Raw genomic sequence first — 25,462 nt, 5'->3', positions numbered from 1 at the left:
TATCGTGTGAGGTGGGGGGGATTTGTGTTGGTAGGGGGCGGCTGCCCTGGGCACTGTGGTATCGTGTGAGGTGGGGGATTTGTGTTGGGAGGGGGCGGCTGCCCTGGGCACTGTGGTATCGTGTGAGGTGGGCAGGATTTGTGTTGGGAGGGGGCGGCTGCCCTGGGCACTGTGGTATCGTGTGAGGTGGGGGGGATTTGTGTTGGGAGGGGGCGGCTGCCCTGGGCACTGTGGTATCGTGTGAGGGGGGGATTTGTGTTGGGAGGGGGCGGCTGCCCTGGGCACTGTGGTATCGTGTGAGGTGAGGGGGGGATTTGTGTTGGGAGGGGGCGGCTGCTCTGGGCACTGTGGTATCGTGTGAGGTGGGGTGGGATTTCTGTTGGGGGGGTAGCAGGGGGTAAGAATAGTTCTAGGAGGGGAAATTTAGGGAGGTGTCCTAAGAGTGGTGATTTGGAGGGGATTTGTGTTGGGAGAGGGTATTTGGAAGGGGGGTTAGCAGGGGTAAGAATAGTTCTAGGAGGGGACATTTGGGGAGGTGGCCTTCCTAAGAGTGGTGATTTGGAGGGGATTTGTGTTGGGAGGGGGGAAGATTTGTGCTAGGAGGGGGATTTGGGGAAGGGGGGGGGCTTGTGCTAGAAAAGCTAATATGGTGGTGGGTGGTATGTTTTAGCAGGGGATTTGTGCTAGTATGGATGATTGGGGGGCATTTGTACTAGAAGGGAAAACATTTTTTTTTGGGGGGGGGGGAATGGGGGATAGGAGGAGAGGAATTTGTGCTGGGGATTTAAAGTGGGGGGTAGAGGATTTGTGCTAGGAAGGGTACTTCTTTTCAGGTGGGGGGATTTGTGGTGGGAGCATACGGGGAGAGAGAAGATTTCAGCTGGGGGGGGCAAAGGTTTTTGCCGGGATAGGGGATTGCAGTAGGGGGGAGGATTTGAGCTGGGAGGAGGGGGACTTTATGCTTAGGGGATGAGCATTCAGATTAGCGCTCAATTTTTTTTTGGGGGGGGGGGGGGGGTGGTTTGCTGACACATAATGCTCATACATCTTGGGGGGGATGAGGTGCACACAATTTGGCCTGTTAGCCCGGGGCTCTAGATGACCTTGTCTTGGCTCTGAGTGAAGGGGTTAGAAGCTTGGTCAGGTTCTTATGGCCACCTGGGTTCCCATTGATGAGATTCCCCTCTTTCTGTAAGGTTCTGCTGCTGAAACCTGCATCGGGGGTCTGTTTTGTATGTTCTGGGTCCCTTCTGACCCTCCAAGTTTTATTTATGACCAATTAAATATGTCTTTGAGCTGCTACTTCAACCCGCTCACAGGTATCGGCCAAGCCCATCCTCATATCATATCTGTGGACATCATCAAGATGCTTGTCCATATGCTCCAGACTGTATTCTGTTTAGAGGTCTGTTGAGTATGTTCTGGGTCGCTTCTGACCCTACAAGTCTTATCTGTGGACATTGAGTGTGTCATGGAGCCACTGCATCTACCCGCTCATAGAGGCCCATATACGTGCCAAACCTATCCCCGATCATATTCATGACATCATCCAGAGAGGCTTGTTCATGCACTCCAAAAGCAATCTTTTTTTTTGAAAGCCCATCACGTGTGAAACACTCAAAAACTTCACCCATTGCCAAAAAAAATGTGCACACCCATAAAGAGTGAAACACAAAAACGTGCAACGGGTGTACACAAGCCCTCTAAAATCAGAGGGCCTTGCCCTGATCCCCTGGGGCGTTAGGCTCCAGACGGGGACCAGGGTACTTACACTTGGTCCATCTGGCTGAAACCAGACAGACCCATCCTCTGGAAGGGTCTGCCGAAACAGACCCATTCAAGTACTAGGAGGGGCTCCCCTGAAGGGGAGACCCCATGAGAGAGGGCGAACTAAGCCAGAAGGCCATGTCCATCCCTTCCCAAGACTTTCAGGGCAGGCCCGAGGACCTACACCCAACCAGTCACACGTGCAAAATCATCTACAAACATAAAAATACAAAAAGTGACAAACACAGGGCTTAAATAAAGAAAGTGGGGGAGAAGGAAGTGGAGAGGAGAGTGAAAAGTGGTCATTGTGTGAAACAATGACCAGGCCCTCCGGCCAAAAGCAATCTGTGGGTCTGTTGAATATGTTCTAGGTATCTGCTGACCATATAGGTCTTATCTGTGAACAATGAGTATGCCATGCCTTGGAGCCACTGCATCAACCCGCTCATGGAGACCCAGGTACAGGCTAAATCACGCTCTTATCATATCTGTGACATCATAAAGAGAGCCTTGTTCATATGTTCCAAAATCAATCTGGGGGTCCATTGGGTATGTTCTGTGTCTCTACTGACCCTCCAAGTCTTATCTGCGAACAATGAGCATGTCTTGGGGCTGCTGTCTCAACAGAGCCCCATATACCAGGTCAAAGCTGTCCCCAATCATATCCATGACATCATAAAGAGAGGCTTGTTCATATGTTCCAAAATCAATCTGGGGGTCCATTGGGTATGTTCTGTGTCTCTACTGACCCTCCAAGTCTTATCTGCGAACAATGAGCATGTCTTGGGGCTGCTGTCTCAACAGAGCCCCATATACCAGGTCAAAGCTGTCCCCAATCATATCCATGACATCATAAAGAGAGGCTTGTTCATATGTTTCAAAAGCAATCTGGGGCTCTGTTGAGTATATTTTAGGTCTCTACTGACCCTCCAAGTCTCATCTAAGAACAATGAGTATGTCTCGGAGCTGCTGCCTCAACCCACTCAGAGGCTCAAGTATGGGGTCAAAGCCACCCCCTTATCATACCTGTGAAATCATCAGGAGGTTTGTCTATAATGCTCCAGACTGTACTCTGTCTCTGACTGGAGGTCTGTCTGTATGTTCTGGGTCTCTTCTGACCCTACAAGTCTTATTTATGAACTATGAGTGTGTCATTGCATCAACCCGCTTACAGAGGCCCACATACAGGCCAAACTGCGCCCTTATCATATCTGTGACATCACGAAGAGAGCCTTGTTCATATGATCCAAAAGCAATCTGGGGTCCATTGAGTATGTTCTGGGCCTCTACTGACACTCCAAGTCTTATCTAAGAACAATGAGTGTGTCTTGGAGCCACTGCATCAACCTGCTCACATAGGCTGAGATACAGGCCAAACCCTTCTCCTGATCATATCCGTGGCATTATGAAGTAAGCCTTGTTCATATCTGAGGGTTTGATGCATATGTTCTGGGTCTCTTATGACCCTCAAAGTCATGGGTATGTCTTGGAGCTGCTACATCAACCTGCTCAAAGAGGCCCAGATACCAAATAGGCAGCAGTGGGTGTGTCTGGCAATAGGCAGCAGTGGGTGTGTCTGGCAATAGGCAGCAGTGGATGTGTCCATGAATAGGCAGCAGTGGGCTGCCTATTCATGGGCTGGCAATAGTCTGACTGTACTCTGTCTCTGACTGGAGGTCCGTTGTGTATGTTCTGGATCTCTTCTGACCCTACAAGTCGTATTTATGAACTATGAGTGTGTCATAGAGCCACTGCATCAACCCGCTCACAGAGGCCCAGATACAGGCCAAACTGCGCCCTTATCATATCTGTGACATCACGAAGGGAGCCTTGTTCATATGATCCAAAAGCAATCTGGGGGTCCATTGAGTATGTTCTGGGCCTCTACTGACCCTCCAAGTCTTATCTAAGAACAATGAGTATGTCAAGGAGCCACTGCATCAACCTGCTCACATAGGCTGAGATACAGGCCAAACCCTTCTCCTGATCATATCCCTGCCCTTATCATATCCGTGGCATAATGAAGTAAGCCTTGTTCATATCTGAGGGTTTGATGCATATGTTCTGGGTCTCTTATGACCCTCAAAGTCATTTGTATGTCTTGGAGCTGCTACATCAACCTGCTCAAAGAGGCCCAGATACCAAATAGGCAGCAGTGGGTGTGTCTGGGAATAGGCCGCAGGTGGGTGTGTCCGGGAATAGGCTGCAGTGGGTGTGTCCCAGAATAGGCAGCAGTGGGTGTGTCTGGGAATAGGCAGCAGTGGGTGTGTCTGGGAATAGGCAGCAGTGGGTGTGTCCAGGGATAGGCAGCAGTGGGTGTGTCTGGGAATAGGCAGCAGTGGGTGTGTCTGGGAATAGGCAGCAGTGGGTGTGTTCAGGAATAAGCAGCAATGGGTGTGTCCAGGAATAGGCAGCAGTGGGTGTCCAGGAATAGGCAGCAGTGGGTGTGTTCAGGAATAAGCAGCAGTGGGTGTCCAGGAATAGGCAGCAGTGGGTGTGTCCAGGGATAGGCAGCAGTGGGTGTGTCCAGGAATAAGCAGCAGTGGGTGTGTCCAGGAATAGGCAGCAGTGGGTGTTTTTGCAAATTCGTCTCCAGCATCACAAGTAGGTGTTCCCAGATTACCATGTTGACTGTTCCCACCATTCATCTCACATTTTCCATCCTGGCACCTTATGGCCCGTTAGATCGGTTACAATGTTTATTTATCCTACATTGGGGTGTTAATAGCCATTGAAAAAAACCCAAACAGATGCTCCATTCCTAATGGTATATGAAAACCATTTCTCTGGAATTATTCTTCCCAAAACAAAGACACCACGGCGACCAACCAAGTCTGGGTGACCCAAACATCCCAACCCATCCACATGGCTGAGTCGACACATCGGCCTGAGAAAAAATTGTCAGCAGGGGGGCAGTGAAAGAGTTAAATGGGGAGGGGGGGTTGTAAACTTGTTCACACTGCTGAGTTTTCAGAGTTAATGAAGTTAGATTGAACCTTCGTGTGTTTGTGTAATTATGCAGCAGTATGTGGGAGAAGGTACGACTCCCTCCTCTAACATGACAGATGGGCGAGCGTGTCGGTGTCAGCAACCCACCAATGAATGCGCCTGAGCTACAGATCATTACAGAGGCCACCACGATACCTGCCAGGCTTTCATTTCTCTGAATTTATATTGGATACAATCATTGCAACTTTGTAGCATAGAATTTTAAACAATTTCAAATAATTAAAAATGGTGAAAAATAGTCATGAAAAGTCAACCATTTTTGGGATCATGGAGCTTCCCTGGAAGTCTCCAAAAGCTCTCATCCTATCAGCAACGTGGGCTGATTGAATTCGAGAGATTTCATTTCGTTTTAAATTTTAGCGATAATTGGTAAAGGTCTTACCAAAATTTTGCCATTTTACATTGTCCATAGGGAAGGCAAAATGAAGGCATTTTGTTGGATTTTAAGGGCGTAGAGGAATTCTAGGGTCTAATTATGAATGTTTTCAACCCAACATTCACACAACTTCCAAGCAAGATTCACCCATAATTTACATAAAATTCCATTACAAAAATTGGTGAGTCTTGGGTGAAAGTTTTGTGAACTTTGGGTGAAAACACTGATAAATAGACTCCTAAATGACCCCTAAGGGTTAATTAAGTTTCTTTCGACTGTCTTGGACCTTGAGGCGCCTTGAGACGATTTAGTTTGCATTTGTAGCGCTTTACAAATCATTCATTCATTTCATTCATTCTTGGACCTGTTCTTGTGTCCTTTATTAAAAGTAAGGAAAAAATAAACTGTGCAAAAAAATAAATAAAATTAAAATAAAATAAAATAAAATTAAACTAAAAAATAATAATAATAAATACAAGAAATATATAATAGAATACTTAGGGCCCTTGTTGTGCATTACCCTGTGTTGCATTACGATAGCCTATTGAATGGGTTGCCAGGGGGTGCAAAAAAATTAAATGGAATTAATAATAATAATAATAATAAATACAATAAATATATAATAGAATACTTAGGGCCCTTGTTGTGCATTACCCTGTGTTGCATTAAGGAAGCCTATTAAATGGGTTGCCAGGGGGTGCAAAAAAAGCTTCAATTAGAAAAATTGGTGAGTCTTGGGTGAAAATTTGTGAACTTTGGGTGAAAACACTGATAAGTAGACTCCTAAATGACTCCTAAGGGTTAATTAAGTTTCTTTTGGCTGTCTTCCACCTGTTCTTGTGTCCTTTATTAAAGAAAGAAGAAAAGAAAAACAGTGCAAAAAAACTAAAATTAAAATAAAATTTAATTAAATTAAAAAATAAATAAATAAATACAAGAAATATATAATAGAATACTTAAGGCCCATGTTGTGCATTACCCTGTGTCATGGTTGCCGCCTCATCCCTTTAAACCCAAACACATATTAATTACACAGGTTCTGTGGTTGATTAAGGTGGTAATTAAACTCACTTGGTGCCTTATCTGCATTTTTTAGCCTCAGAACCCGTGTAATTCAAAGGTGTTCGGGTTTACAGGGATGAGGTGGCAACTACACCCTGTGTTGCATTAAGGAAGCCTATTGAATAGGTTGCCAGGGGGTGCAAAAAATGTAATTAAAAAATATAATAAATAATAAATACAATATATAATAGAACACTTAGGGCCCATGTCATGCATTGAATTGGTTGCCTGCTGGTGCAAATAAATAAATAATAAAAAATAATAATAATAAATACAATAAATATATATATAATAGAACACTTAGGGCCCATGTTGGGCATTAACCTGTGTTGCATTAAGGAAGCCTGTTCAATTGGTTGCCTGCGATTGCCAAAAAATAAATGAAAAAAAAAAAAAATAATAAATACAATAAATATATAAAAATGGGTTGCCAGGGGGTGCAAAAATGTAATTAAAAAATAATAATAATAAATACAATAAATGTATAATAGAACACTTAGGGCCCATGTCATGCATTGAATTGGTTGCCTTCTGGTGCAAATAAATAAAAATAATAATAATAATAATAATAATAAATACAAGAAATATATATATAATAGAACACTTAGGGCCCATGTTGGGCATTAACCTGTGTTGCATTAAGGAAGCCTGTTCAATTGGTTGCCTGCGATTGCCAAAAAATAAATAAAAAAATAAAAATAATAAATACAATAAATATATAAAAATGGGTTGCCAGGGGTGCAAAAAAAATTTATTAAACAATAATAATAATAAATACAATAAATATATAATAGAACACTTAGGGCCCATGTTGTGCATTGGATTGGTTGCCTGCTGGTGCAAATAAAGAAAAAAAAAAAAAAAATAATAATAATAAATACAAGAAATATATATATAATAGAAACTTAGGGCCCATGTTGGGCATTAACCTGTGTTGCATTAAGGAAGCCTGTTCAATCGGTTGCCTGCGATTGCCAACAAATAAATAAAAAAAATAAAAATAATAAATACAATAAATATATAAAAATGGGTTGCCAGGGGGTGCAAAAAAATTAATTAAACAATAATAATAATAATAAATACAATAAATATATAATAGAACACTTAGGGCCCATGTCGTGCATTGGATTGGTTGCCTGCTGGTGCAAATAAAGAAAAAAAAAATAATAATAATAAATACAAGAAATATATATACCCCGTTTCCCGAAAATAAGACCTAGCATGATTGTCAGTGATGGCTGCAATATAAGCCCTACCCCCCAAATAAGCCCTACCCCGTTTCCTCGAAAATAAGCCCTACCCTGAAAATAAGACCTACAAGGACTTTAACTAGGGCTTATTTGGGGGGTAGGGCATATATTGCAGCCGTCACTGACAATCATGCTAGGTCTTATTTTTGAGGAAACAGGGTAATAGAACACTTAGGGCCCATGTCTGGCATTAATCTGTGTTGCATTAAGGAAGCCTATTAAATTGGTTGCCAGGGGGTGCAAAAAAATTATACATAAATAAAATTAAAATAAAATTTAAAAAAAAGTTAATAACAATTACAAGAAATATAAAATAGAACACTTAGGGCCCATGTCGTGAATTGACCTTTGTTGCATAAAGGATGCCTATTGGTTGCCAGGGGGCATCCTATTGTGCTAATTGGATGCGGTAACACAGGAGACCATTAAAAAAAATGAACGATATAGCAAAACAGTATTACATGCCCTACTGTGTGTGGCATGGGCATGGGCACACCCTAATCACCCTGTGTGGCGCAGTTTCCCCTATTTAAACCACTGATATTTCACCAAAGCCCCCAAACTAAAAAGTTTGTAAAAAAAATCATTAAAAATAATGTAAAAAATAAAATAATAAAAATAAAAATAAAAAACAACTTACACCACCCACTGCCTTACTGACACCAATCTCTGCCCTACCAACACAATCCACTGCTCTACTGACACCATTATATATACACATGCACACACCATGCATACTGTACTGTATGTGCTTTGAGGTGCACACCCCTGGCATGCGATAAATTGCGTTTGACCGCGGCGCCCAAGTCTAAATGGGCCCTACATGAAAATAAACAAAACAAAATAAATTCTGCTAAAGTCACTCCTCTCATTGCTAATTAGCAGCAGTTAAAAAAAAAATATTTTAAAATTTGGAAAAAAAAATAATAACATTTTACAGGAAATTTTTCAAATGCTGAAAAGTTGAAAAAATATATTATTTTGTTAATGCCAGCTTTAGAACTATTGTTCCTCAAGGGCACTGACTGCACTGCCCGACCTACAGGCATCCACTAGAGGGCGCATGAGCTAATGTTGAAATACGTTCAAGAAAGTGTGACACGGGAAACCGATAAAAACAAACCCCCTTTTTTTTTTACATAAATATTTAAGCATTTAATGAAAATTCAATGAAAATGCTAAATATTTTCCACAGAGGAGCTCATAAGACACCTTTATCGTTTCCTGCAGTGGCAGCCAAGTGGTCCTATGACGCCATTGATCAGCGTGATAATATCCCGCGTCTTTTCCTCCCCATTGATTCCCATTGGCGATAAGTGAAATTCACAGATGATAAGGGTATTTTTAATCTGCAGTTAATTAATGAAGACTAATTGGCAGCTGGGAAATCAGCAAAGATAATTGGAAGGAAGAGTGTCGCTGGATTCAGATGGAATCGGCTGTGCTGAAGACATAAAGACTGATAAAAAAAAAAAATCAAGAAGATAAATTTAGGGATTCAATAACATTTTCCTGTACTTAGCAAAAAAAAGTCTTGGTGAAACGCCTGATCTATAATTGTTTATGGATTTGTTACTGAATTCAGAGCCGCTCGCTGTGATAATTGGAAAACGCTGGATGCAAATTAATTTGGTTGCGCTGTTTTTTGCCAAATTAAACGACTCCATTACTTAAAGTGTATAAAAACCTTAACACTGAACTTCTCTTGTCCTTCCTTCATGTTGCGGAGATGAGGAAGGGGGAGGTGTTATGTAGTCCCATATTAGCAGGCTTGTATCTACCATGAGGCAAACAAGGCGTTTGCCTTGGGCGGCATCTTTCAGGAGGGCGGCACAATTCCCCCAAGTAGAAGGGACACTATGAGGTCTGCTTCTCTGCAGTGGTGTCGCTATGTGGGTGCAGGGGGTGCGGACCGAACCTGGATGACACCCGCCAGAGGGGTGACACCAGGGGTGGCTGCGGACTGACCATTTGGTGACAGGGGAGCGAAGCGGAAGCAGGAGGCGGTGGTGGCTGCAGCCTCTGATCCTGGAAGTAGCTCAATTGGCAAAGCAAGTCGGAGTCCCAGGATGTGATAATGCCTTAGCAGCCTCTCTACACACAGCCGGAGGTGTGTCGTAGTGAGAGTCGTAGTGTAGTTTTATTTGGGGGGGATAGGAGTCTCCTGTGTAGTATGGGGGGATAGGGAGCCCCCCTCTCTCACCCCCTCCCCTCACCCCCCCTCTCTCTCTCTCTCTCTCTCTCTCTCCCACACCACCTCTTTTCCCCTCCTTTCTCTCTCACCCCTCTCTCTCTCTCTCACCCCACCTCTTTTCCCCTCCCTCTCTCTCACCCCTCCCCCCTCTCTCTCTCTCGCTCACCCCTCCCCCTCTCTCTCTCTCACCCCACCTCTTTTCCCCTCCCTCTCTCTCACCCCTCCCCCCCCTCTCTCTCTCTCGCTCACCCCTCCCCCTCTCTCTCTCTCGCTCACCCCTCCCTCCCTCTCTTTCTCACCCCACCTCTTTTCTCCTCCCTCTCTCTCTCGCTCTCTCTCTCCCCCTCCCTCACCCCCCTCTCTCTCACCCCCCCTCTCTCTCTCTCACCCTCCCCTCGCCCCCCCTCTCTATCACCCCTCTCTCTCTCTCACCCCACCTCTTTCCCCTCCCTCTCTCGCTCTCTCTCACCCCCTCCCCCTCTCTCTCCTCCTCCCCTCACCCCCCTCTCTCTCACCCTCTCTCGCTCTCTCTCTCTCTCTCTCTCTCTCTCTCACACCACCTCTTTTCCCCTCCTTTCTCTCTCACCCCCTCCCCTCTCTCACCCCACCTCTTTTCCCCTACCTCTCTCTCACCCCTCCCCCTCTCTCTCACCCCTCCCTCTCTCTCTCTCTCTCTCTCTCTCTCACCCCTCCCTCTCTCTCTCTCTCTCTCTCACCCCGACTCTTTTTCCCTCCCTCTCTCTCACCCTCCCCCTCTCTCTCACCCCTCCCTCCCCTCTCTCTCTCTCTCTCTCTCTCTCACCCCCTCCCTCCCTCTCTCTCTCTCTCTCTCTCCTCTCACCCCTCCTCTCTCTCTCTCTCTCACCCCACCTCTTTTTCCCTCCCTCTCTCTCACCCCCTCCCCCTCTCTTTCACCCCACCGCTTTCACCCTCCCTTTTCGCTCTCTCTCCCCCCTCTTCTCCCCTCTCTCTCCCCCCCTTTCCCCCTACCTCCCTCACTCTCCTCTCTCTCTCCTCTCTCCCCCCTCTCTCCAGAGACCTACCTCTCACCCCCTCTCTCTCCCCCCCCTTTCTCTCTCACCCCCCCTCTCTCTCCCTCTTTCTCTCTCACCCCACCTCTCTCTCTCTCTCGCCAGAGACCCCGTATAGCCGCCATAGACCCACAAAGCCACCAGAGACCCCACATAAGAAGGAAGGGATAGAACAAATTTGTGGGGGGGGGGGGGGGGCCCTAATTTTAGTCTTGCCTAGGGCAGCACAAAACCAAAATACACCATTGCATATTAGGAGTGAGCAGCCTAGGGTGACAACACTGCTCCTCTATAGAGACAGTACAGAGAGTGTTGCCACCACAGGACAGGAAGTGAAAATAAAGGAAACAGCTAGACTAATGCCGCCATCATATCAAAGAATTGGAAAGCTGCATTATGTTAACATTTTTTTTTCCTGAGTTTGGATTAGTTTTAAAGATAACCAGTCAGGGATTAACATTTGTAAGAATCTAAATCTTCGTATTAAGGTTGTTATAATGCAGTTTTACATCTCAGGAATAGATGTGTGTGCTGTTATTTAGCTGTATTCTCTCCCTGTCAAAGGAGAACTATCAGCCCAATGACTAGTTGTAAGGCTTCCATTGAAGATGACCTGCCTCCTATAGGGACCTTGATGTAAGGGAGGGGGGTCACTGATGGGGACCTTGATGTAATTGGAAACTCCAATGTAAGGGGGAATCTGATGGGGACCCTGATGAAAGGGAAACTCTGACCGGGACTTAAATATAAGGTGGGTGACTCTGATGGGGGCCCTCATGTAAGGAGGAACTCTGATGGGGACCTTGATCTAAGGGGAACAAGGGGGACTCTGATAAGTACCCATATTTAAGGTAGGGGCTCTGATGGGGACCCTTATAAAAGGTGGGACTCTCTTGGGCACCCTGATGTAAAGGGAACGCTAACGGGGACCCATGTATAAGGTGGGGGGCTCTGGTGGGTACCCTGATATAAGGGGGGACTCTTATGAGGACCTTTATAAGGACCCTGGTGTAAGGGGAACTCTGACAGGGACCCGTATATAAGATGGGGCTCTGATGGGTAACCTGAAAAAAGGTGGGACTCTTCTGAGGACCTTGAATGGGGCCCTGATGTAAGGGGAACTGGGATATAAGGTTTGGGGCTCTGATGGGGACCTTTATGTAAGGAGGTACTCTGACGGGGACCCTGATATAAGGGTGAGTCTGATGAGGAGCTTGATAGGGACCCTGATGTAAGGGGAACTCTGACGGGGGCCAGCTATAAGGTGGGAGGCTCTGACGGGGACCTTTATGTAAGGAGGAACTTTGATGGGGACCCTGATGTAAAAAAGAACTCTGATGAGGACCTTGATAGAGTCCCTAATGTAAGGTGAACTCTGATGGTGACCCAGATATAAGATGGGGAACTCTGATGGGGGCCCTTATGTACTCAGATGGGAACCCTGATATAAGGAGGGACTCTGATGAGGGCCTTGATAGGGGACCCTGATGTAAGGGGAACTCTGACAGGGACCCGGATATAAGGTTGGGGACTCTGATGTAATATTTACAATATTCCCGCATACTAAAAAAATGGAGACGCCTGGCTTAGAACAACAAGAATTTTGGAGGGCAGCCGGTTTCCTAATATTTTATTATTCTTACATGATACATTCCTTGCAAAAATAAAAAAAAAACAAGAACAAAGGCCTTAAAATGATGGGAAATACATTTGTTTTAATTTCATTCTAGGTGTTGAGAACAGTGTGTGGGCTGTGGACGGCTCATCGCCAACATCTGGGCAGTGATGGGCCACCTATTGGACTGTTGTGCGGCTGGGCTGTGTCATGTGTGGGGGGAGCGCTGAGTGTCCCAGGAAATTAGGATAATAATGATGTGTCAGTCTAAGAAATGCTGAATATACCGACTCCCACTATTACTGAGAGAGACGGGGAGGAGAGACCGCTGGGAGAGAAGAGAGATAGTGAAAGAGGGACAGAGGAAGAGAGAGAAGGAGAAAGAGAGGGAAGGAGAAGGGAGAGAGAAAGAAAGACACAGAGAGAGAGAGTGAAAGAAGTAAAGAGGAGGAGAGAGAGAGAGAGAGGAGTGGAGAGAGAGAGAGAGAGAGAGAGAGAGAGGAGTGGAGAGATAGAGAGAGAGAGAGAGAGAGGAGTGGGAGAGATAGAGAGGAGTGGAGAGAGAGAGAGAGAAGGAGAGAGAGAGAGGAGTGGAGAGAGAGAGGAGGAGAGAGAGAGGAGTGGAGAGAGAGAGAGAGAGAGAGAGGAGAGAGAGAGAGAGAGAGAGAGCTAGAGGAGTGAAGAGAGAAAGAGAGGGAAGGAGAAGGGAGGAGAAAGAAAGACAGAGAGAGAGAGAGTGAAAGAAGTAAAGAGGAGGAGAGAGAGAGAGAGAGAGAGAGAGAGAGAGAGAGAGAGAGAGAGAGGAGAGAGAGAGAGAGAGAGAGAGGAGTGGAGAGAGATAGAGAGGAGGAGAGAGAGAGGAGTGGAGAGAGAGAGAGAGAGAGAGAGAGAGAGAGAGAGAGAGAGAGAGCTAGAGGAGTGAAGAGAGAAAGAGAGAGAAGTAAAGAGGAGGGGATATAGAGTGAGAGAAGGAGAAAGAAAGAAAGAAAGAAAGAAAGAAAGAAAGAAAGAAAGAAAAGAAAGGAAGGAAGGAAGGAAGGAAGGAAGGTAGGAAGAAGAGCGAGAGAGAAGTACAGAGGAGGGGAGAGACAGAGAAGACAGAGAGAAGAGAAAGAAAGAAAGAAAAAAGAAAAAAAAAGAAAAGTAAGAAAGGACAAAAGGAAGAAAGAAAGAGGAAGAAAAAAGAAAGAAAAAGAAAGAAGAAGGAAAGAAAGGAAGAACTAAGAAAGAGAGAGGTTAGGGAAGAGGGAACAGAGGGGAGAGAGAGAAGAAAGGAAAGGGAGAGGGCAAGAGATAGAAGAGAAAGAAGAAAAGAGAGAGAAAGGAAGGGAGAAAAGGAGAAAGAGAGGGGCAGAGGACAGGGAACAGAGCAGAGAGAGAAGAAAAAAAGGAAAGAGAAAAAAGAAGGAAGAAATAGAGGGAGGAAAAGAGAAAGCGATAAGGGGGCAGAGAGAGGCAGAGACAGAGAGCTCAAGATAGAGTGTGAAAAATCTATATGGAAGGGGAGAGTTAGTAAAGAGTGGAGAAAGAATATAAGTGGGAGAAGTGAGAGAGACAGAAAGAAGAGACAGAGCGTGTGAGAAGAGGGATAGAAGGGAAGAGGTGAGAGCAGTGATAGAAGGAGTCACAGACACAGGGAGGGGGTCTCAGCACTCTCAGGACTCTTTCGGATGAAGACTGTGAAGTATGACTGTGATGACGTAGAATCTTCCCACTGATTCCAGATAGTGAGAAGATCTCAGAATATCTCCCGCACAGACCAGGTAAGTCATTCTATTTGCCTTTCATTGATGCACCCTAATAATATTTATATCACCTAATTGTTTCACTTTCTCTGCCCCCCCCCCACTCCTTTCTATGCATGACCGCCCATCCTGCCATGGTATGAGGCTGCCATAGACAGTAGCAGGAGATTAGACGTGTAGGCCTTCTGGAGATTTTTCTATCAGATGGATTCTTAAACAAGACCCATTGCATCATAAAATGAGGCTTCCTACCTACTCAAATTGTTAGGGGTAGGTTACCTTTAGATATTCTATCTTTTTTTTTTATAACTACTTGATGGTGAATTTGTTATAAAGTCATCCTCTATATAACTGGCATCAGAGCTAAGTGACGTCTTTTTTTTTGACACTTTTATAATAGCAGTGTGTAGCACAGTAAAGCCTTCTTTAAAAAGAAGGTATTCTAAAGTCTCATTCCATCCCATATCCCAGAAATAAAATAATTATTCCATTCCAGGACAGTGGGCGGAACAAATGTCTTATTGGCCAGATGCACATTTAAAACTTCCACATAGTCCAAACTGCATACAGCTGTTTAAGGCTTGTTGGCCATCATTAACATAGTGTATGGAGACCATTGCTTCTATGGAGTAGGACTTGGGACCCAACAAGACAGTAGAACCATGCAAGTTAGGGTGAGAAGGTACTAAAGGGATAAAAAAGCCCTCCAACTGAACCGGTTGGACGACTTTTTGATTCCTTTAGTCCATTCCCATCATAACCTGTATGGTTAAACTTTTATAATGAATAGTCTTACCTTAGAGTAGACACCACAAGATGTCCACTATTATTTATGGCCCTGAAAACCTCTTGTGCCCCTCTCTTTAGTTTCACTCGAGGCCTGCCTTTCCTTGACCTGAGCCTTTCCTTGAACTGCCATTCCACTGTCCAGTATGATTGCCTTGGTGATAAGTAAGACTCTTAAAGTGCCCCTTTCAGGTCTCTATACCTTTAAAATCATTACCATAGAAGGCAACATACACTCACCTCTCTGGTGGTTCTCCTACCTTGCCTTCATTCCAGGACTGCAACCTCAGAAATGTTTCCTTGGCATTTGAGACTTCAAGGAGGGGTGGACGTCTGTGTCTCCCTTGCACGCTGGTTTCTTCCTCCGACCTCCTACATCTGTACAGAAGTCAGCATTCTATCAAATGCCAAAGAGGCTGCAGCCCTGGAAAGGAGGAAAGATAAGAGAAGTGGTCCACTGGGCCACCTTTCCCTAATAAGCAAAGCAAAAATCTATAATCTTCTCAAGTTTCATGTTCATTTTCATAGGGGCATCAAGAAAATTAAGTAATTTAGCCTCTTGACTTGTAGCTCAAGGTCTTTGGTTTGAATCCTTACAAGAATACCTCTAGGTCTTTGGTTTGAATTCTACCAAGTATAGCTCTAGGCCAGTGATGGCAAACCTTGGTACCCCAGATGTTTTGGAATTACATTTTACATGATGCCCATGAACTCTGCAGTGTAGTGCATCATGGGAAATGTAGTCTCAAAACATCTGGGGTGCCAAGGTTCTCCATCACTGCTCTAGGCCTTTGGTTTGAATACTACCAAGAATAGCCTAGTTCTTCAGTTTGAATCCTACCCAGAATAGCACTGGGTGTTTAGTTTGAATCCTACCAAGAATAGCTCTAGGCCTTCGGTTTGAATCCTACCAAGAATAGCTCTAGGTCTTGGGTTTGAATCCCACCAAGAATAACTCTAGGTCTTCAGTTTGAATTCCACCAAGAATCACTCTAGGTCTTGAATCCTACCAAGAATACTTCTGAATTCTGAAACAAAACATACTGGTCGATTATTTGGCCCCTGAGCTTATGGGCCTCCACCCTACTCTATAGTTACATCCTAGTCTGCAGATGTGGTGGTGGCGTTGATCCTGAATCTGCAGGCCAGAATAAGTCCCACCATATCAAAACCTGTGATGTTTTCGGGATGAACAGCGATGCATCAGTAAATAACTTTTGAAGTTTCATGTTTCAGGTGCGTCCACCTTCCAGTAAAACATGGCTTTTGCTCCCATCATATTCAGCTGCTGCATTGGTCTTTTCCAAGGTTTGTAGCATGCCATGTTTTTTAAATTAGGAGAAGGAGAAGTGGTGAGTAGAATGTGTGGGGTACAGCCAGTACCATGTATGGGGGTTCAGCTGGTGAGATTTTGTAGAGGAACAGCAGGTGTGGCATATATCTGGTTTGATTCCTTGACGTGCAGGTTATATAATGTGTGGTGGCACAACTGGTGTGGCGTATGGTACAGCTGGTATAATGTGTGGGGGTATAACTGGTGTGATGTATGAAGGTACAGCCGGTACAATGCTTGTATGATGTATGGGGCCAAAGCTTGTATGATGTATGGGGCCAAAGCTTATATGATGTATGGGGCCAAAGCTGGTATAATGTATGGGGGCACAGGAGGTGCAATGTGTGGCGTTACAGTTGGTATAATATGTGGTGGTACAGTAGGTACAGTGTGTGGGGATACAACTGGTACAATGTGTTTGGGTACAGGTGGTATGATATATAGGGGTACAGTGGGTATGATTTGCAAAAGTACAGCTATTATAATGTGTGGGGGTACAGATGGTATTATCTATGGGGGTATATCAATTTAGATGTATATGGAGGTACAGCTGGTGCAATGTGTATGGGTACAGCTGGTGCAATGTGTTGGGGTACAGCTGGCAAAAAGTGTGGGGGTACAGCTGGTATATTGTGTGGGGGTAAATCTGGTGTGATATATAGGGGTACAGCAGGTACGCTGTATGAGGGTAAAGCTAATATGAGATAAAGGGGTACAGCAGGTATGATTTGTGGGGGTACAGCTGGTATAATGTGTGGGTATACAGCTGGTTTTATAAAAGGGGGTGTATCAAGTTTGATGTATGGGGGGTTACAGCTGGTATGATACATAACATAGGGCTGCAGGTGATATGATTTGTGGGGGGGGGTACAGTTGGTATAATCTGTGGGGGGACAACTGGTCAAGTGGTATAATGTATGGGGGTACATCAAGTCTGATGTATAGTGGTACAGCTGCTACAATGTGTGGGGGTACATCTTGCATAAAGTGTGGGGATACAGCTGGTATAATGTGTGGGGGTACAGTAGGTATGATGTAGGGGGTACAGCTTTTATGATTTAAAGGGGTACAGCCAGTACCATTTGTGGGCATACAGCTGGTATGATATGAAGGGGTACAGCAGATATGATTTGTGGGGGTACAGCTGGTATGATATGATTGGGTACAGCAGATATGATTTGTGGGGGTACAGCTGGTATGATATGAAGGTGTACAGCAGATATTGTTTTTGGGGGTACAGCTGGTATAATGTGTGGGGGTACATCTATTGTGATATATAGGGGTACAGCAGGTATGATGTAGGGGGTACAGCTTTTATGATATAAAGGGGTACAGCCAGTACCATTTGTGGGGGTACAGCTGGTATGATATGAAGGGGTACAGCAGATATGATTTGTGGGGGTACAGCTGGTATGATATGAAGGGGTACAGCAGATATTGTTTTTGGGGTTATAGCTGGTATAATGTGTGGGTATACAGCCGGTATTATATATGGTGGTATATCAAGTTTGGTGTATGGGGTAGGTGATAACTGGTATATTCCCCTCCAGGTGTCTCCGCCACACAGCAGGCGTTCCGCGTACAGCCTGACAATGCAACGATAGTGCAGGGATCCGCACATGTGTTGGTCTGTGAAGTGGAGCACGCATCGGGCACTGTACAGTGGGTGAAAAATGGTCTTCTTCTGGGGCCCGACCGCAGGATACCTGGCTTCCCCCGTTACAGCATGACCGGAGACCCCAACAAAGGTGAGAAGGACAGTTCTGCCATTTTATCTATACACATTTGTTTTCTTATATGACCCAAAAGCTGCTTCCAAATTCCGGCATTGCGCGGGTAAATTCTGGCAAGTTCCCATCTATGTATATTACCGGATACTCTATGGCATCGGACATCCATCTATATTAATTTTATTTTTATATATTTAATTTATTTCCCAGAAATGCATATTTTTGTGCTCTTTCTTTTGTTTTTATTGAGCTTTTTTTGAGCATAGGCGTTTTTTTTTTTTTTTTCACAAACCCTACTAGATAGTATTTTCTTAACCACTGTATAAACAAAACAAGCTGGAACAAATGTTTTCGTGACTTTACACACGTTTTTGAGCTCTTTGGGGCACTAGCTCCACTCAAAAACGCGAGTTTGGTGTGGGTATTTCTTCCTGCCTGTAGGAGCATTTACCTGAAAAAACCATAATGTGCATTGTGGACACATTGGCTAACATGGAGGGGAGTTTCCAGGCAGAAAAAAATAAGAGCTCAAAAGCCTGTAGGAGCCACTTCTTTGAGCTTCTTTGAGCTGCAGTGTGCATGAGCCCATAGACTGCAGGATGAGTGTTGTATAAAGAGCATTGACAAAAGTAACTGTTCTGCAATTTTTTGGGGGTAAATTCTCCCTCTAGTGGACTAAAGAAACACTGAAACAAAATAGTCACGGTCATTTCTCCGATTATTAAAACAACTGCCGTCATTGCTTGGCCTGTAGGTCATTACTGAGAAATGTCACTTTCTGTGCCAAGGCCTACAAGCGATGGAAGAGATGGGTCACCAAATCAAAGGAAAATACAGCCAAGGACATGTTTATAGCCTAAGCAGACAATGCAACTGCTATGGGGCCCAGAGGCACAGGGGGCCCACCATGGCTGTCTGACCTCTCAGTAATTTTTTGCAGTTAGTAATACATTTTGCAAATATATTTGGATGCAATAGATTTATAAATATTCGGGTCATCTGTAAGAGTTTTTTTATTCTGCAACTGTAAAACAATTGTCTTGAAGATTAAGGTTTAAACCAATGGGGGGGGGGGGGGCTCAAAGTAGAACTCTGGCTATGCTATGGACATTCAAACATTTACATATGTTTTAACATGCAGCGAATATGCTTTACAATGAGCCCTCACTGACTTCTGTAGCTGCAAGCACTGTGGAGCCATTCATCCTCAAAGTTAAAGCAGAGTCCCACCCATTTAAAAGTCAGCAGCTAAAAAAAAGTGTAGCTGCTAACTTTTAATAAGAGAAGTGAAGTTTTGTCTTGGAACTCTTCTCTACCCCCCCTCCCCCTCTCTTCATGTGCTCCTGCTCTGTGTTAAGGCCCTTACTGACCTCTGTATCTGCAGACAATGCGGAGCAATTCATTCTCAAAGTTAAAGCAGAGTTCCACCCATTTAAAAGTCAGCAGCTACAAAAAGTGTAGCTGCTGACTTTTAATAATCGGACACTCATCTGTCCCATGGTCCAGCGATGGGGGTGCAGGAAGCCCCGCTCCTTTCCCCCTCCTGTCCGAGGCGCCGGCATTCTAACTATGGGCACCCGGCTGTGGTTTCGCAGCCGGGCGCGCACTGCGCAAACCGCGCTGTGAATGGCCGGGCAATCTTCTGGGACCTGTGACGTGTCCCAGAAGATTGCAGGGAGGGAGGGGGGAGAGGTGATCTTCCTTCCGGTGCCGCGGAGCCAGGGGAGGAAGTGGGAGCTGGGTGCCCTTAAAAACAGGATCTCTGCACTCTGCTCTCTCCCCACCTCCCCCTCTTCTCTGTGTTTAAGCCCTTACTGAACTCTTTAGCTGCAAACACTGTGGCACAATTTATTCTCAAATTTCACAAGAGAAACAGTGAAGTCAGGTTTCAGTATTCTGCTTTCCCCCTTTTCCTGTGCTCCTTCTCTGCATTTAAGCCCTCACTGGCCTCTGTAGCTGTAGACACTGTGGAGCAATTCATTCTTAAAGTTCACAAGAGAAGCAGTAAGGTCAAGTCTTGGCACTCTGCTCCTCCACCCCACTCTTCCTGTGCTGCTGCTCTGTGTTTAAGCCCTCACCAACCTCTGTAGCCGGAGACACTGTGGAGCAATTTATTCTCAGAGTTCAGAAGAGAAGCAGTGATATCAGGTCTTGGCATTCTGCTCTCCCCCCTTTTCCTGTGCTCCTGCTCCATTTTTAAGCCCTCACAGACCTCTGTAGCCGGAGATACTGTGGAGCAATTCATTCTCAGAGTTCAGAAGAGAAGCAGTGATATCAGATCTCGACATTCTGCTCTCCACCCTTTTCCTGTGCTCCTGCTCTGTGTTTAAGCCCTCGCAGACCTCTGTAGCCGGAGACACTGTGGAGCAATTCATTCTCAGATTTAAGAAGAGAAGCAGTGATATCAGATCTCGACATTCTGCTCTCCACCCTTTTCCTGTGCTCCTGCTCTGTGTTTAAGCCCTCACAGACCTCTGTAGCCGCATGCACTGTGGAGCAATTCATTCTCAGAGTTCAGAAGAGAAGCAGAGATATCAGGTCTTGGCATTCTGCTCTCCCCCCTTTTCATGTGCTCCTGCTCCGTTTTTAAGCCCTCGCAGACCTCTGTAGCCGCAGACACTGTGGAGCAATTCATTCTCAGAGTTCAGAAGAGAAGCAGAGATAGCAGGTCTCAGCATTGTGCTCTCCACTCTTTTCCTGTGCTCCTGTTCCCTTTTTAAGCCCTCACAGACCTCTGTAGCCGCATGCACTGTGGAGCAATTCATTCTTAAAGTTCACAAGAGAAGCAGTTTAGTTAGGTCTCTGTTCTCCCACCCCTTCTTCCTGTGCTCCTCCTCTGTGTTTACATAAGGTCCCATTCACACTAGTCTAGCAATTTTTTGCGTGCAAAAAAAACATGCAAAAACAAAAAAAAAATGATGTGGAGCTTGTGGTGCCATTCATTGTTAATGGCGCCCAAGCGTGGAAAGCATACAAAAATGCGCAATCATGCGTAGTGCTGAAATTGTGAAATGAATGAAGCTCATAAAGCTACAGTCGCTTGCTTGCTGCATTTGTGGTGTGGAGGGCAGTCCAATAAAATGAACATGCCGTCCTAGTTGAGGGTGAGAATGAAAAACCGCCCATATGCACAGCGCCTGATGTCGTGCCACATTGATGTGAATGGGTCCGTAGAAGGTTGGCAGGATGCCAAGTCACTGCTGGGAGGAGGAGCGAAACAGGCTAAGATCAAATGACAGTGCTTCTAGTAAAAAAAAAAAATTGAGAACCAATTGCTCTATATTGCTTGTAGCTACAGAGGTCACTTAGACCCTAGTTGCGGAGCGCAGCAGTGCGGAAAAAAAAAACAAAAACAACGCACAAATGCGCAGACCTTGATGTCATGCTACATTGGTGTGAATGGGGTCTTAGAATGCTGGCAGGCTGCCAGGTCACTGCTGGGAGGAGGAGCAAAACAGTCTACTGAGAACAAATGAAAGTGCTTCTAGTAAAAAAAAAAAAACTTTGAGGACTAATTGCTCCACATTGCCTGTAGCCACAGAGGTCAGTTACATCTCATTTTAAAGCCTATTTCGTGCTGGCTAAACATATGCCATCAGCTGAATGTCTGTGCCCCCTGGCCACAATTCTACATTAATCGCTCTTCTTCCAACTGTTTTCTGAAGCAGCACCTGCTGGTAATTCTGGATCGAATATAATTTCCAATTATAAATATATCTGTGCTTTTACAGGAGGCACACACAGGTGTTTAGTATACTATTAATTATTTCTAATGAGGCCGCTCTATCTGCTCTTCCGGCAGGGGAGTACAACCTACGCATTGAGCGCTGTGACCTCTCCGATGATGCACAATACCACTGCCAGGTGGGGAGGTCGGAGGTCAGCCTTGGAATCGTATCTATTACAGCTCTAATAAATGTATTGAGTAAGTGTCACTGATTGTAAGACGTGATCCTTGTGTATTTGGTGATATATATACAGTATGTACTCTATGTATTTCTTTTTTTATACAACATATATATATATATATATATATATATATATTACAGTATCTCCCAAAAGTGAGTACACCCCTCACATTTTTGTAAATCTTTTCTTCTCTCTTTTCATGTGACAACACTGAAGAAATGACACTTGTCTACAATGTAAAGTAGTGAGTGTACAGCTTGTATAACAGTGTAAATTTGCTGTCCCCTCAAAATAACTCAACACACAGACATTAATGTCTAAACCGCTGGCAACAAAAGTGAGTACGCCCCTAAGTGAAAATGTCCAAATTGGACCCATGAAGCCATTTTCCCTCCCCGTTGTCATTTGACTGAGTAGTGTTACAAGGTCTCAGGTGTGAATGGGGAGCAGGTGTGTTAAATTTGGTGTTATCGCTCTCACTCTCTCATACTGGTCACTGGAATTTCAACATGGCACCTCATGGCAAAGAACTCTCTGAGGATCTGAAAAAAAGAATTGTTGCTCTACATAAAGATGGTCTAGGCTATAAGAAGATTGCCAAGACCCTGAAACTGATCTGCAGCACGGTGGCCAAGACCATACAGTGGTTTAACAGGACAGTTTCCACTCAGAACAGGCCTCGCCATGGTCCACCAAAGAAGTTGAAGGCACGTGCTCAGCGTCATATCCAGAGGTTGTTTTTGGGAAATTGACATATGAGTGCTGCCAGCATTGCTGCAGAGGTTGTAGGGGTGGGGGGGTCAGCCTGTCAGTGCTCAGACCATACGCCGCACACTGCATCAAATTGGTCTGCATGGCTGTCGTACCGGAAGGAAGCTTCTTCTAAAGATGATGCACAAGAAAGCCTGCAAACAGTTTGCTGAAGACAAGTAGACTAAGGACATAGATTACTGGAACCATGTCCTGTGGTCTGATGAGACCAAGATAAACGTATTTGGTTCAGATGGTGACAAGCGTGTGTGGCGGCAACCAGGTGAGGAGTACAAAGACAAGTGTGTCTTGTCTACAGTCAAGCATGGTGGTGGAAGTGTCATGGTCTGGGGCTGCATGAGTGCTGCCGGCACTGGGGGGCTACAGATCATTGAGGGAACCATGAATGTCAACATGTACTGTGACATACTGAAGCAGAGCATGATCCCCTCCCTTCAGAGACTGGGCCGCAGGGCAGTATTCCAACATGATAACCACCCCAAACACACCTCCAAGACCACCACTGCCTTGCTAAAGAAGCTGAGGGTGAAGGTGATAGAATGGCCAAGCATGTCTCCAGACCTAAACCCTATTGATCATCTGTGGGACATCCTCAAACGGAAGGTGGAGGAGCGCAAGGTCTCTCACATCCACCAGCTCTGTGATGTCATCATGGAGGAGGGGAAGAGGACTCCAGTGACAACCTGTGAAGCTCTGGTGAACTCCATGCCCAAGAGGGTTAAGGCAGTGCTGGAAAATAATGGTGGCCACACAAAATATTGACACTTTGGGCCCAATTTGGACATTTTCACTTAGGGGTGTACTGACTTTTGTTGCCAGCAGTTTAGACATTAATGGCTGTGTGTTGAGTGCCCCAGCAGCATAGAGTGGGGGAGCCCTGGCTGTTTGCACAGATGAATGTATGGCACATTCACCCCATTTATAATGTAATGTATGCATATATAACATCGGTGAACAGTGGCAGCTGGTGTTCCATTTTGGGGGGGGAGGGCGGCAAACAAACCACCCTCCCCTCTATGTCGCTCGCCCGTCCGCCCACCAGCCCCGCACAGCTTCAGTGGCTTCCCCCTGGGTCTCCTCCTCTCAGGTTCCCCCCTGCTTCTGCTCCCGGACAATATGGTTGCTTCTCCTCTCAGCTAATCGGGTCTTCAGACCCACTTCCTGATTGGCCGGGAGCAGAAGCGGGAAGACATTAGCGAATATTAATTCACCAATGTCACACAACCAGGTGGGCTCGGGGGCGCGGTGCTCCGCCCCCCCCCCCCAAGCCCACCCTTTTTTAAGCCAAATAGAGCCTCAGACTCTAATCATGTGCTTCAAAAAAGAAAAAAAAAACTCCATTGAAATCCATGCGTCTGGCGCCCTGCATGTTGATTAGGGGTCGGGTGCATGGATTAGGGCCCCTAATGGCCCCTGTCGGTGAATGTATCCCTTTTTAGTGGTTGCAAACCCTACCATATACCCAATGAAGTGACTGGCCTCAGGTGATACATAGAGATGAAACAAATCCTCCGACATAAGTTGTAGCTGTTTATCTGCAGTCCTTTCTTCTCTACATTGTTCAGAGTGCAGAATTTATAAAGCTTCTCTGAGAGTTCAGAAAAAAGGGGGTGGAGAGCTGAGATTACACTCTGCAGAGCTCAGTGAGAGCTGATTGGAGGGAAGGGACACACCTCCCTTCACACAGCACACCAGTGCCGGCTGGTGCTCAAAATTTTTTGGGGGGGCGCAAACAAACTTAAAAATTCTGAAAAAAAAACATCAATTGCAGTCTCACTGTGCCCATCAAATGCTGCCACTATGTCATCAAATACTGCCACTGTGCCCATCAAATGCTGCCCCTGTACCCCATGAAATGCTGCCCCTGTGCCCCATGAAATACTGCCACTGTGCCCATCAAATGCTGCCCCTGTATCCCATGAAATGCTGCCACTGTGCTCATCAAATGCTGCCACTGTGCCCATCAAATGCTGCCCCTGTGCCCCATGAAATGCTGCCACTGTGCTCATCAAATGCTGCCACTGTGCCCCATCAAATGCTGCCCCTGTGCCCCATCAAATGCTGCCACTGTGCCCATCAAATGCTGCCACTGTGCCCCATCAAATGCTGCCACTGTGCCCCATCAAATGCTGCCACTGTGCACAACAAATGCTGCCACTGTGCCCCATCAAATGCTGCCACTGTGTCATCAAATACTGCCACTGTGCCCATCAAATGCTGCAACTGTGCCCATCAAATGCTGCAACTGTGCCCATCAAATGCTGCCACTGTGCCCATAAAATGTTGCCACTGTGCCCCATAAAATGCTGCCACTGTGCCACCAAATTCTGCCACTGTGCCCATCAAATGCTGCCACTGTGCCCCATCAAGTGCTGCCACTGTGCCCATCACATGCTGCCACTATGCCCCATCAAATGATGCCACTGTGCTCATCAAATGCTGCCACTGTGCCCCATCAAATGCTGCCACTATGCCATCAAATTCTGCCACTGTGCCCATCGAATGCTACCACTGTGCCATCAAATGCTGCCACTGTGACACCCCCCCCGCCTGCTCGCTGTCTGCCCGGAACTTACGCTGTCTCGGCGGGGCAGCGGGTAACGGAGACAAGCGGTGTCCTCAATGCATCTCCTCCCGTCCTCTCCTCCTGATAGGCGTCAAATCACAGCGCCTGTGACCTTTTACACTATGCAATCTGATTGTACATTGTGTATTTAGTGAGAAAGGTGATCAATGATTGCATTTCATTTAAAAAAACGTGCAGCTGGGAGTTGGGTTGGTGGATGATGCAGGGGGTGTGCTAATGAGGTCAGCTGGTCAACTCCTTCCTGTGTCATGACCTCCAGTCTGATCAGGAAGAAAGACATTACTAATGGAAACATCT

At 45.6% G+C, this 25,462-nt stretch overlaps 1 protein-coding gene across 1 annotated transcript in view; it reads left to right on the top strand.

The window, feature by feature from the left end:
- The first annotated feature begins 13,113 nt into the window (after window positions 1-13,113).
- NPHS1 (NPHS1 adhesion molecule, nephrin) overlaps window positions 13,114-25,462 on the top strand; it is a 53,023-nt gene continuing 40,674 nt past the window's right edge. Inside the window, exons 1-4 of the mRNA XM_073601602.1 lie at window positions 13,114-14,067; window positions 16,072-16,143; window positions 17,719-17,916; window positions 21,701-21,823. Of these exons, the coding sequence (XP_073457703.1) occupies window positions 16,095-16,143; window positions 17,719-17,916; window positions 21,701-21,823 (370 nt within the window). The 5' untranslated portion in view covers window positions 13,114-14,067; window positions 16,072-16,094. The remainder of the gene's footprint in view (window positions 14,068-16,071; window positions 16,144-17,718; window positions 17,917-21,700; window positions 21,824-25,462) is intronic.

Source organism: Aquarana catesbeiana, linkage group LG10, assembly GCF_042186555.1.
Source record: "Aquarana catesbeiana isolate 2022-GZ linkage group LG10, ASM4218655v1, whole genome shotgun sequence".
NCBI lineage: Eukaryota > Metazoa > Chordata > Amphibia > Anura > Ranidae > Aquarana > Aquarana catesbeiana.
Note: the sequence above shows the minus strand (reverse complement) of the source record. Positions and strands in the feature narration are given on the sequence as shown.